Source organism: Oryzias latipes, chromosome 15 (assembly GCF_002234675.1).
Source record: "Oryzias latipes chromosome 15, ASM223467v1".
Lineage (NCBI taxonomy): Eukaryota > Metazoa > Chordata > Actinopteri > Beloniformes > Adrianichthyidae > Oryzias > Oryzias latipes.
The window spans coordinates 29,124,842-29,137,852 of record NC_019873.2 but is presented as its reverse complement, the minus strand read 5'-3'; the positions used below and the strand labels follow the sequence as shown (position 1 = coordinate 29,137,852).

At 43.7% G+C, this 13,011-nt stretch overlaps 2 protein-coding genes across 5 annotated transcripts in view; both read right to left on the bottom strand.

Annotated features, from left to right (window-relative positions):
- ate1 (arginyltransferase 1) overlaps nucleotides 1-3,893 on the bottom strand; it is a 46,593-nt gene extending 42,700 nt beyond the window's left edge. For all 3 annotated transcript variants that reach the window (XM_004077495.4, XM_004077494.4, XM_011484750.3), the window contains exon 1: nucleotides 3,731-3,893. In XM_004077495.4, coding sequence (XP_004077543.1) covers nucleotides 3,731-3,839 — 109 coding nt within the window. In that variant the 5' untranslated portion in view covers nucleotides 3,840-3,893. The remainder of the gene's footprint in view (nucleotides 1-3,730) is intronic.
- Nucleotides 3,894-4,121: 228 nt separating this feature from the next.
- On the bottom strand, nucleotides 4,122-12,621 carry LOC101173087 (delta-1-pyrroline-5-carboxylate synthase). 2 transcript variants are annotated; one of them, XM_023963373.1, is made up of 17 exons: nucleotides 12,469-12,621; nucleotides 11,958-12,081; nucleotides 11,716-11,867; nucleotides 11,484-11,633; nucleotides 11,100-11,204; nucleotides 10,874-11,032; nucleotides 10,347-10,437; nucleotides 8,061-8,185; nucleotides 7,830-7,974; nucleotides 7,675-7,748; nucleotides 7,473-7,572; nucleotides 7,012-7,232; nucleotides 6,790-6,927; nucleotides 6,516-6,711; nucleotides 5,249-5,370; nucleotides 4,869-5,151; nucleotides 4,122-4,788 (listed from the first exon to the last, which is right to left on the bottom strand). In XM_023963373.1, exons 2-17 carry the CDS (start codon nucleotides 12,061-12,063, stop codon nucleotides 4,607-4,609), a joined length of 2,349 nt encoding a protein of 782 aa, XP_023819141.1. In that variant the 5' UTR covers nucleotides 12,064-12,081; nucleotides 12,469-12,621; the 3' UTR covers nucleotides 4,122-4,606. The 2 variants fall into 2 exon arrangements, with proteins under 2 accessions (XP_023819141.1, XP_023819142.1); XM_023963374.1 differs by having other exon boundaries at nucleotides 10,880-11,032.
- Between the last annotated feature and the right edge of the window lie 390 nt (nucleotides 12,622-13,011).

Here is a 13,011-nt window from a genome sequence, read left to right as displayed (position 1 = left end):
ACACAAAAATAAAAACCCAGTGCAGCTGCCGTTAGGATGGTGAGGGCTGGTAAAGCCGTGTGTCAGAAACACATGGTGAGATGAACAGCTGTAACAAACTCTGCAGTGAAATGAGATTATCAGTGGGGTTCACTGCATAGGTTCAGTTCTTTGAGACCCACTGCGATGAAAGTTGTGTTTTTAACGTGTTCTTCTAGCATTTTTCTCATGATAGAAGACATTTATGATTTAAGTTCTGAGTATTTCTTTATTCAAATCGCCATGGATCAGAAGTAGATTAAAGAGGCAGTTTGAAAGAGCTCAGCCGTGACAGAAACGGTGGTTAGCGGGTCATAAGCTTCCCGCTCTGCTCCATTCCGATCATCCACCTGCAGACCAACAGATCCATGAACGTCTTTGTTTTCCTGGTCTGAGCTGGAATCTGGATCAGAACTGGACGGATGGATGGATCTAATACTGCTGCTGTTTTTAGCTACACTAGTGTTAGCTTGGGGTTGTGAGGGACTGTAAGCTAGCGGGAGAGAGTGTAAACAAAGGAATGCTGGGATATCATTGAAGGGCTACTTCCACGCCAACTGTCCCGCCCACAACCTAGAGGGGACTCTCTACTGAACTCCTGCCGCTCTGCAGAAACTATATCTTTGAAAACGACACCGGTTTATTGATTTTGGCTAAAAACAGCGTCATCAGAGTTAAAGACCACTGGGAACGCCTTGGAAACAGATGAAAACCTCGTTGGAGTGGGACTTTATCAGACAAACCCATCAGCGAGGCACGGTGGAGCGAAGCTGGACTCTTTAGAGACGTGATGAAGAAAATTTTTATCTAATGTGACCTGCATGTACAAATACTACAAATGTAAATAAAATTACCAACAAATCATTTTGTGAATCATGAAAAAGGACTGTGTGGTTTTTTAAGGGACTAAATTCTAAATCCAGTAGCTTTTTTTTTAAAAGAATGAAAAAAGTAGAAATGGATCAGCAGCCCGGCAGGAGGAGCCGCTCTGTTCTTCAGCCTCCACTGAAGCATAACGGCCTCAGACGATGGCAGATCGCAGCCGCTCCGTTCCCACCACTGATAACATCAGCACACGAATCAATGCCTTTGACGCTGCAGCTGCCTTTACTGTAAAATAAGCAGCGATCACAATGAAGACGGTCAACAAAAAAACACCTCTGCAGAACGAGGACTACAAAATAAAAGCCTCTGAATCAACACTTTTAGATGCTTTCTAATGGAAATGACAAACCCAGTGACTTCCTGAGAAGACATGAGAGTAAAACGGGATGCACATATAGACTAGGGCTGCACATATAGACTAGGGCTGCACATATAGACTAGGGCTGCACATATAGACTAGGGATGCACATATAGACTAGGGCTGCACATATAGACTAGGGCTGCACATATAGACTAGGGATGCACATATAGACTAGGGCTGCACATATAGACTAGGGCTGCACATATAGACTAGGGCTGCACATATAGACTAGGGCTGCACATATAGACTAGGGATGCACATATAGACTAGGGATGCACATATAGACTAGGGCTGCACATATAGACTAGGGATGCACATATAGACTAGGGCTGCACATATAGACTAGGGCTGCACATATAGACTAGGGCTGCACATATATACTAGGGATGCACATATAGACTAGGGATGCACATATAGACTAGGGCTGCACATATAGACTAGGGCTGCACATATAGACTAGGGCTGCACATATAGACTAGGGCTGCACATATAGACTAGGGCTGCACATATAGACTAGGGCTGCACATATAGACTAGGGCTGCACATATAGACTAGGGCTGCACATATAGACTAGGGATGCACATATAGACTAGGGCTGCACATATAGACTAGGGCTGCACATATAGACTAGGGCTGCACATATGAGCAAAACCTGCGATATGCGATATTAGTGATCAATATTGCGATAACGATATAATTTGCAATATAGCAAAACAACCGAAAACATCATTACCATTTGTAAGTTTAAAAAAATTATCCTCCAAATGACTCTCACTGACGTAGGAGGCAAACATCTAACATAAAAGGGCTCATCTGATTGGTCAAATGCATAAATGGATTCATTTGATTCGTTAAATGCTTCAGGGATTGTTTTAGCACATTTAAGGAAACCATTTATTGTGATTTTTGCTGACTTTTGCGATACGGATATTGCACTGCTTGATAATGCGATAACAATAAATTTGCGGTATGTTGTGCAGGCCTACTATAGACTGTAAAAACAATGGAGGAATGGAGGTGTGACGTCACCCACAGACAATGCCTTACCTGCGGCTCTCGCAAAATGAGGCTGAATCCCTCACTGCTGCTTCCTGATACGGGCGCCGCCATGTTGAGGCCAGTCGACAGAGATTGGTCCGAGTCATCATATCGATGGCAATGGTGACAGTAGATGTAATAGATACGATGACTCAGGACCAAAACCCAGTCGACTGGTTTGAACATGGCGGCGCCCGTATCAGGAAGCATTCGTACTTCCTGTTTGGGCACATGAGGTTGGAGGGGTTGGGCTGTCCATTGTTACAGTCAATGAATGTAACACAACCAGATTAACACTCCTGACTTGGATCAGACAGGAGATCTTACCGGGGCTCATTGGCGGCATTAGCAGCTGAATGAAGACTAAATATAGTGGACCTTAACCTCTGACATCAGTATGATCTCCACAGGAAATCCCATTTCTAAGGTTATAAAATGTCTTTTACACAGTGTTCAAAAACATAAATATACCTAGTAATATTCAAATTTTCCACCATATTTATGTATAGATGCTGCCTGAAAAGTTATACAACCACATGTAATTTCTGACAGGATCCTGTTTTATATAAATGTCTCCGGTTAGAGAAGAAAATAAAAAAGTAGCCATTAAACAAAAAGCGATCAGAACTAATGATCACCTCTGGATAACAATGCTGCAAACAACTGATAAAAGTGCTTAAATGTACTTAACAGAAATATCAGTTGGTTGATTTTTGTACATTTAACAAACATTGTAAAGAAACGTAGAGGTTTAATTGTTAAACTAATTCAATTTGATTCAATAAATATAGATTCATAATTTTTCTTTTTATTATTTTAACTAATTTAAAGGTGCCATTTTTGTTAGCTTAGATATGAATCCTTATATTTTAAATGAATTTTTACATTAAAAAATGGTTCTACGAGATGAACTTGACTGTTTTAACCAGTTTCATATTTTGATTTTTTTTTAAAAAACTTTATTAAACCACATAAGTTTTACATGGAGGACCAGTACCAATGGTTCGGCACCGCCCGCGTTAGTCCGCATAGACTCGTTTTCGGATGTAAAGTAGTTCTTCTTGAAGGGAAACTTAACTTTTTGAAAGGGAGACTTTTCTTTAGAAATTTTATTTTTTTCTTGGGGAAAAAACACAAAAAACGACCAGCAGCATGATGCTAGGAGCTAACACACGACTAGTTTAGTAATCCAACGCCGTCTATATAAAGGTCTATTTTATGTATACACTGTGAGCAACATGCACATAATGTGTTTATATGTTTTATAAAACTTGCACGCGCACACGGACTGCTCATGTAGCTTAAGTACCAACGGCTAACATTTCTCCCCACAGCTGAGCCGGTGACTTCAGAGGCTAGCTTCATGAAGCTAGCTCGTTAGCACAACATGTAATCTACGGCCGCGTTTCTACGTGACAAATAAATTACCATGAGAGAAGTTTCCTTTGTCATTTTTGCAGTAACCGCAGCGGTATCCGTCATCCCCACCGAAGTATTCCACTATGGTATAGGAGGAGTCCCCTGCCATCTTCACCATCAACGCAGGACACACAGCTGACTTCGACAGGTCAAAGGGCGACCACCGGAAACTCCGCCCACATTCCATGCGTCACCACTGATGCCTTCAGAGGTCGTGGGAACTTGGAAAATGTCAATATGTAGGAAGATTTTCTTTATTTCACAAAAACCATTAGTAGTTACCGCCTGAACAGTGATACTATAAAACTAGTTTAATTTTTGTGACAAAGAAAAACGCAAATGACCACAAAGCTGCCATAATAAAGAGTTTTGTCATAAATATAAAACCACAAAGTCATGATTAAGGAAGTATTCACAATATTTATTAAATTATCTGTGCAAAAAGGGACAAACCAAATCAGAACCAATATGCCACACAAAATAAAACTGCAGTTTTTTGAGTGTTAGGAATAATCTGAATGTATAAAAAATACATTATAAAAATACCAGGAGGTGTAACCATCATTCTCCATTTTTATCTTAAAATAATAGATTCACAGGGAAAAATCTTGTGCATTAAATGCAATCTTTCATACTTTAGCATGACATTAATATGAGTTTCCTCTTATCAAATCGCCGTTTCAGGAGGTTTGTATATATTTAAAGCACAGGATCACAGGTTTATGGAGAACTTTGACCAATCGAGTCAAAGGAGTAGCATCTGTTCTCCGTTGAATTCACTTCTGAACCTTTGAAGTGGACTCACACAGGTGATGAAGCAGCAGATGACAGACCACTGGCAGTAACAAAACAGTTTATTCTCTTTAAGGACAGCTTTCTGTGCACCTAACGAAAACCGCCTTGAGGAACTGGGATGTTTTCATGTAGATATTTCATACTGCCTTGCTCAGAGAAGTCTGATACAGTCTGTCCCTCTCCCCGAAGAACCCATTTGGTGGTGAGGAGACCCTCCAGACCCACGGGGCCTCTGGCGTGAATCCTTGCTGTGCTTATGCCGACCTCGGCCCCTTAACGAGAACGTAAAAGTGCCGCTTGAACACAAAAGTAAATCAATGACCAGAAATGTGTCAAAATAACGCATACCCACCCAGGCCAAAGCGGTACCCATCAGCAAAGCGAGAGCTGGCGTTCCAAAAAACGCAGGCGCTGTCCACCTGCTGTAAGAACTGTTCAGCTGTTTCCTCGTTCTCCGTGACGATGACGTCCGTGTGGGAGCTGCCGTATTTGTGGATGTGGTCCACGGCGTCCTGCATGCCGTCCACCACCTCAATGCAGCATTCGAGGTCGCCGTATTCGGTGCGGAGAGACTTCACCTCAGACGGGCTGAAAGTTAAATAAGATGCGAACCGCGGACCTGCATGGATTTTTACCTGAAAGAAGACAAAAAGCTCACACACTACTGTTGTACTTAACAACTTTCTGGACCTCCATGAGCTCCACACTTCAGTGTGTGCGTAGGTTTCTTACATGTTCCTGTCTCAGCATATCAATGATCTGGTCAAACATAGGAGTTCGCAGTAAATCTCTGTGAATTAGGAGGGTCTCCATAGCATTGCAGGCTGCAGGGTAGTCACATTTGGAGTCTTTGACTAGAACACAAGATGTCAAAAGTTATTAGAAATCCAGGGTTACAATAAGAAGATATTAATATGTAGGGTGAAGTCTGGAGTTGGATTATTCTAAAACACAGACTAAACTGTGCATTTTTGTAATGATGGATATTAAAAAAGAAAATTCAGATTAAAAATTGCATTTCTGAGCATTTATTGCTTTAAACTGTTGTGAAACAGGAGCAGACAAAAAAACAAAACAACAAAAGGCTGTTTGGAAACTCCTGTAGCAGTGACGCAGGTGCTACAATTGGTGGGCTGCTCCGCCCCATTCTGATGAATCCGTTTGCATTTATCCGCTCTGCAGAAACTATGTCCCAGAAAACGACACAGCTATTTGGATCTAATAAACCGCAGTTTATTAGAGTGGGACTTTAACTCTGTCAAGCACCAACAGACTTGTTTTAACCCAATAGCAGATTTGATTATAGGAGGAAATAAAAAAATCAGACTTTTAAGGAAAATTCTCTCCTTTCTTTTCAATGATATTGAGCTGCAGACTTTAATTTATTTTTTTCCTCCACAGTTTTCCGGCTTAAGAAGGAGCTGCTTGCAAAAACGAAACATTAGGGAAATAAGATGTCAGATGTCACGACAAATACAGTGAACATAACATAATAGATGTGTAAACGACAAATTGACAGCAACAACTTTACATCATAGGATCGATTCTTTCCTTTTGAAATTTGGGGCAGACATTTTAAAACATAACTCCCTAAAGTTATGGGCGACAGTGGCTCAGATGGTCGGGCAGGTCGGTCCCGGTGACGGACAGAGGGGCGGCCACGCCTCTGTCCGTCTGCCCCGGGGCAGCTGTGGCTGCATCAGTAGTTACCATCACCAAGTATATGAATGAATAATGGACACATTGGAAGAGTCTGGAAACGCGCAGATAAATCTAATCCATTATTATTATTATTATTAAAGCGTTTGCTAGAAAAAGCAGAAACACGAGAAATATATATATATTTTTGCTGTTTTAGTTAAAGTAACTTATGTCTTCCATGACCCCAAACCCTTAAACTCATGTCTTAAATTAAGCATTGACAGATCTTACATAGATTAATATCTACATGACTACCAGACGGAAAAGAAGCGCACAGTAAATCACAGTAAATACGTACCAATGTCCAGAGCTTTGTCTATGCTGGCATCGGCGTCGATGTAAACATGACAAACGCCCTCACTGTGGCCCAAGACGGGGATGCCTTTGGCAGCTCTCTGAATGTCCCGGACCAGCTGGGATGAGCCTCTTGGAATGATCAAGTCGATCATCTTGTCCAGTCTGCACAGATCCTCCACTTCTTCCCGTGTGCTGACCTACAAGACGCAGCAGCGGCACAGATTAGATCCCAATAACTCCATGAAACTGCAGAAAAACACCACCATCTATCTCACCAGCTGGATGGCGTCCGACACCCCGTGGATGGAGAGCGCCTCCTGAGTCAGCTGATGGAGGATCTTGTTGGTGTTGGACGCCTCCTTCCCGCCCTTCAGCAGCAGAGCATTTCCACTGGCGATTGCCAACGCCGACACCTGGGTTCAAAGGTTACACACATTTCATCTAAACGAAATGAAAATAAATCCACATTCAGCCGCAGAGACGGATGCTCAGCCGACCTGTGGGAGGCAATCGGGCCGCGACTCAAAGATGACGAGCAGGACACCAATGGGAACCGTGATCTGTTCCAGTTCCAGGTTGTTGGCCACCCTCGTCCGTCTGAGCACCCGCCCCACACTGTCGCGGGACGCCACGGCAAGCTGGCGAAGGCCAATGGCGAGGCTGTTCAGCTTGGAGGTTGAGAGACTCAAACGGTTGATCAGGGGCTGCGGCAAAAAACCTAAGAGGACAAAAGACATGGCTGACAAACCAAGAGAAAACCAAAGGAATCCTGCAAACTAAACACTAACTAGACTTAGGTTCTTCGTTATCAGACACGGTAGAAGTCAGTTACTAATACAGACAGTATGAACTACAGACATTACTGAACTAAAACCAACTAGAATTGGACTGAAGCCGTGTTTAAATGGAAGACTAGGATTTTGACGCATCTTCAGGTCTTCTCTCCGTCTCACCTTACCTGTCGCAGACGCCAACTCCATGTCTTTCCTGTTGGCTGTGAGAATTTCCTCTTTTCTCTCGGTTAGAAGCTCAGCAAGGCAGCAAATGATCTCTTCTCTCTGGAAAACAGAGATTTTAACATTTCGTTAAAATCTACTTACAGTTAGTCATTAAACAAATAAGGTCTTGTTTTGGGATGTACACATCCTCTTCAACCCCACCTGCTCGGGCAGCAGGGAGGCCAGAGTGCGGCCTGCATGCCGCGCCATCTCCGTCTGCTGCTCCACAGTAGGACCTAGTTTTGCAAATATTCACAAATGTGACAAACACAACAAAACAAGCCCATTTTTCCTTAAAAAAGCGCTTTATTCCATACCAGCAGGTTTGACTTCAGAGAAGAACGTGCCAACTTTCTTCCCCTCCACGATGTCTGTGATAACGTGGCCGGTGACCTTAGGATCCGTTCCGTTGGCGATGACGACGGAGGTCCCGCCCTGTAGCGCCCACAGAGCAGCTTTGACCTGTGTCAGGCGGCAGGAAGCAGAATCACGCCACTTTGTTGCTGCGTGTTTACATACCCAGATAAAAAGAGGTCTGCCATGCGGACCTTAGCTTCCATGCCACCGATTCCAACTCTGGACTTGGTACCGTAGGTGACAGACTGCTGGTCTCCAGGGTAGAATATGTCGATCAGCTTAGCATCATCTGTTCCTGGGGGGCTGTCATACAAACCTACGCAAAACAATGTCGTCATTTGGAAGTACAGAAAGTAACCAAAGCGGAAAACGTATCACTCCAGTGGTCAATTCTTGTAGTAAAGCCGGCTAGTTCTGCTTTTCTTGTGTGTAAAACTTTAAACAAACACTTCCTGGAAACACAGTGGGCGTGTCCAAATTTGAGGGCTGCGTCCTTCCCGGGCGACGTTGGCCAGGTCCTTCGTCGAGCGGATGGGCCGGATGTTAACGGCTGTGAACGTGGACGAGTCTAGCCTTTAGATCACATGTGTCAAACTCAAGGCCCGGGGGCCAAATGTGGCCCTCCATGTCATTTCATGTGGCCCGCGAGAGCATAAGAGTTTTTATCTTCTTAAAATGAAAAATAGAAATCGGTGTGTATTTATTCATATCTAGGGGGAATTGAACTTAAACTATCGGATTGGGCAACTAAACATTAGGACTTAAACACTGTCCATATAACCTAACCTGACAGAATCAAACGTAAAAGGATTTATGCTAAAGTAACAAGCAAACATATGTTTCTATGCATCTGTAATTGTCACTTTAAAGCAGTGCTTCTCAAATAGTGGGGCGCGCCCCCAGGGGGGGGCACGAAGCGATGCCAGGGGGGGCGCGCGGTGGTGGCGGTTTTAGGCACAGGTTTGTCCGGTGCGCAAATTTAACGTGGGGGCAGCGGTGACAGCGGCTCAGTGCTTGGAAAATAATCTGGTCCACTATTCGGTTCCTATTGTCTGTTCTGTCTGTCCGCGGCTGCGCGAGTGAGAACGAAAGGGGAGGGGTGGTGTGGGCCCTGTCTGCCAGGGGAATCGGGGCACGCGGACCACTGCTACCGCTGCCTGTTGCCCAAGATCACCGCTGCCCTTAGATTCCTAAGCTCATGCTAACAATGTCATTCTTTATGAACTTTTGTAGACATTTTGATGACGTGTCTTTATTTTCCATCCATGTTTTCTTTGTCTGCCTGTGGTTTAGTTGGTGTCAGACAGACATAAAGACAGCAGGTAATGCAGGAAAACAGCTGCACTTTTATGAGATCAGAAATAAAAAATCCGTCATTTAGAAAAAAAAAATCAGCACGTTTTTACCTATTTCTTCAGACTAAAAACGTAAAATATATTGGTGCTGCTGTGTTAATGTTTCAGATCAATTTAGATTTAATATTATTTATTGATTGAATTATTTTTTTCAGCATCAAATGGTTCAGTTGGTCAAAATGTTTCTAGTTTAAATAAGGAATGACAGATTTTTTTTATTTCAGGTACTTTCAGCTTCTTTTCTGTTTTAGACTAGAACAGGGTTTCTGTGGCTAAATAAAGTTAATATTTGTTGAAAGTGGATTTATTTTGCTTTTTTCTTTTGTTAGTGTTAAAAGATACAATTTTAGGTATACAAATTTTATAGATACTGACCTGATGTATTGTCACCGCGCGAGTGTGTCTGTGTGTGTGTGTGTGGGGGGGGGGGGTTATGGGGGGGGGGGGGGGGTCAGGGGGGGCGCGAAACATTTTCTTTTCCTAGGGGGGGCCTGGCAAAAAATAATTGAGAAGCACTGCTTTAAAGAGTTACAATAAATAAATAATGAATGATTTAACATGAAGAAGTAGTTTCATTTATTTTTGATTACATTCGGTTACACGTATAAGTAATATCTGGCCCCTTGAAGACAACCACTATGTGGATGTGGCCCTCTGTGAAATTTAGTTTGACACCCCTGCTTTAGATCATTCCAGCCGTTACATCAGTCAATGTCCTGTCGCCTAGCAACCGTGAGTCCCGAACAGAGAGGAGTAGTGAACCGGGTTTGAGCTCAACATTTTCCTGGCTCATTTGATCCAACTGTTAATCTTGGAGGTTTAATTATAAAAAAAGTGTAATTATCTCCAACTCTGGGTCAGAAAATCTCTGGGTTCAGCTGCAATGCATCTTGGGATATGAACAACAAAGATGGATACACCAGACCAATCCTTGAAATCGGGGAAAAGAAGGCCGTATTCGTTGACAGCAATTGAAGAAGTCTTTGAATTTGGACAACTCTTGTCGCGGCGTAAGCTACAAATGCAGCGCAGGAAGAACGCAGCCCTCCAATTTGGACACAGTGGCTGAAGAGATGATTTGATTTAACAAAGTTTGAGCAAAGTAGAAACGACTTCTGTTACCTTGAACGTCAGACAGCGCGATAAGAAGGTCAGCTTTCATTTCAACAGCGAGGCGGGCGGCCAGGCTGTCATTATCTTTGATGCTTATGACCTGAAATTAAGAGAAACTTCGTTAAGTCAGGATAAATATTCAAATATGTGAGGTTTCACGAAACTGTTGCTTTTTCTAGACTTTAAAAAGTAATTAGATGTCATTTTATGCAGCAGTCTGGGACTCAGGGAACCCAAAAAGTGTTAAGGTGCTATATCATTAAAGCTTTATTCATTCAAAAAAATGATTCAATCTCCAGAATTATCCTGGTTAAATACAAATAAAGTCATTAAACAGTAGAATGTTTTAAAGTAGACACCAATAGCAAACATCAGCTGATGTTTGCTCATTAAAATAAGTTAGATGACAACAAAATACATTCAAAAAAATACATGTAATGTGATGAGAGACCATTAGGAAGCATGCAATATGTTACACAGATGGATTTCCCCGCCACCTCCTGGTATTCCCAGCATGCCCATCACCCAGTACCCACATTTACCCCCTGAAGGTCACTGTTGGGAACAGGGGGAGGAACTACGGCGTCGTTGGTGTTGATGATGGGAACGATGTTCATCCTCAGCAGTTCGTGGAGCGTGCTGTTCAAGTTGCGCCGCTTTTGCTCATCATGAAAATCCAGGTTTGTGACCAAGATCTAGAGATGTGAGAAGCGTTAATAAACGCGCAGTGAGGTTCTCCTGCACGGTCAGACGAGGACATACCTGTGCCGTGCAGATGCTGTACTGGGTGAACATGGCTTCATACAACGCCATCAGCCCGCTCTGTCCAGCGGCTGCACACGCTCGTGCCTCCAACACAGGAACTGACTGAATCATGGAAAGCATCCGGGTTGAGAGATAAATCAGTTCACTTCACTACGGTGGCCCAGAAGGGTCACAACACTTTAGTTTCGCATCACAACACGAAATAACACTACAATTCGTCACAACACTACAAAAATTAACTCACAACACGACAAAATCAAATTAATCGAATTGTAACATGTTATTTTGTGTTGTGTTGCAAATCTTAAGTGTTGTGACCCTTCTGGGCCACCATACTTCACCTATGAAAGGTAAATCCACAATACTTGCTGGCATCATTACCATCTCTTTGAGCTGGTTCTGTCCAGAGTGCAAAGCCTGTCTGACACTTTGAGACAGCAGAATCTCGTGTCGCAGTCGCTGCTTCCCAAAAGCCACGGCGCCGCTCGTAACGATCATCATCTCCCGTCCTTGATTCTGCAGCACGGCCACCTGCGGGGGAAAAGACGGCGCTTGGGGTTAAGAGCCGGTGGAGGGGAGGGGGACATCTCCTCAGCTCCCGGTCAGACATCACCTGCTCCACGATGGAGGCGAGCCGTCCCAGCGCCAGCCCACATTCATCCCCCCGTGTGACCACAGCGCTGCCCAGCTTCACCACAATCCGCTTGGCCTGTTTCAGCTCACTGCGGTGGGCAAAGGACTTCCCATGTGGCCGTGGGAGAGAAACTGCAGGGGGGGCACAAGAAGAGGCTCGCGTGACAACACCACGCGGGAAGCCATTTTTTTTGCATCATGCCAGAGTCATGTCAAACTTACATTTGGCCTGAGAGAAGGTTCTGATGATGATGGAAGCTGCACAGACGTCATGACCGCGCCGGGTCCTGGAGGGCAGCTGGGAGCACAAGGCCAGCCGGGCAAACATGGTGCAGAAACAGAAGCCCTGCAGCAGAGATGGACGCGGGTCAGAGCCGGGCTACGGTCTCAGTGGACTGACTGAGTGACCTCCCGTCAGATCAGAAACTATTGGGGGTCAGGACCGTTCAAGCGGCATCGCCTCAGCTTTCTGTTACTTTACCCTGAAAATGTACTCGTTAAACGTTTAATTCACACAAAATTAAATCGGTATTATTCAGACAGACTGAATTACAGTAAATTGTAATTCTAATATATCAGTAAAACTGACTTCAGGCTCAGGCAGCGTGTCGGTAGTACAAACAATAAAGCCGGACGCCAGCTAACGCTAGCTAGCTTTAGCTACTGTAAACTTCTGCTGTTGTTGTTAGAGAAAAAAGTGCAATAATAATGTTTTTACAAAAAGTGGTTTTACCTGATAATGTCGGACCTAAAAGCTTTCCTGAATGTACAGTGAGGGAACCGCGGTTAGGGGACGCGTCAGTCAGACTCCCGGTGCTGCCACATCCACATCCACGCTGTTGGGGAAGCTCACATTAGCAGCTATTCACCAAACAGAGTTACGCAGAAGACCGTCCATGAGCACGCGAAGGGCTCGAGCTTTTTACGTAGGTACGTCATCACGCACGTAGACAAGAACCAATCAGATTTGACCCATGCAAGAACTTTCAATTATTGCAGCAAGAACTAGAAGGAGCTGCGTTTCCAGAGGAAAATGCAGGGTTGGGTGCTATATTGCTGAATGAAAATGAAACTTAAAGGGTCATAATTGAAAAATAAATAAACAAATGATCAAAGTGAAATCAATCGAAAAACAGCACAACAACAAAATAGATATCAAAATGCCAGAGTCGGGTATCAAACCAGCGAGATTCTGCACCAAGGATTCCTTATGTGTTTCATTGGAGGCAAAAATCCTGGAATATATGAAAAGTTCAAGGATTTGAAGGACCAAAAG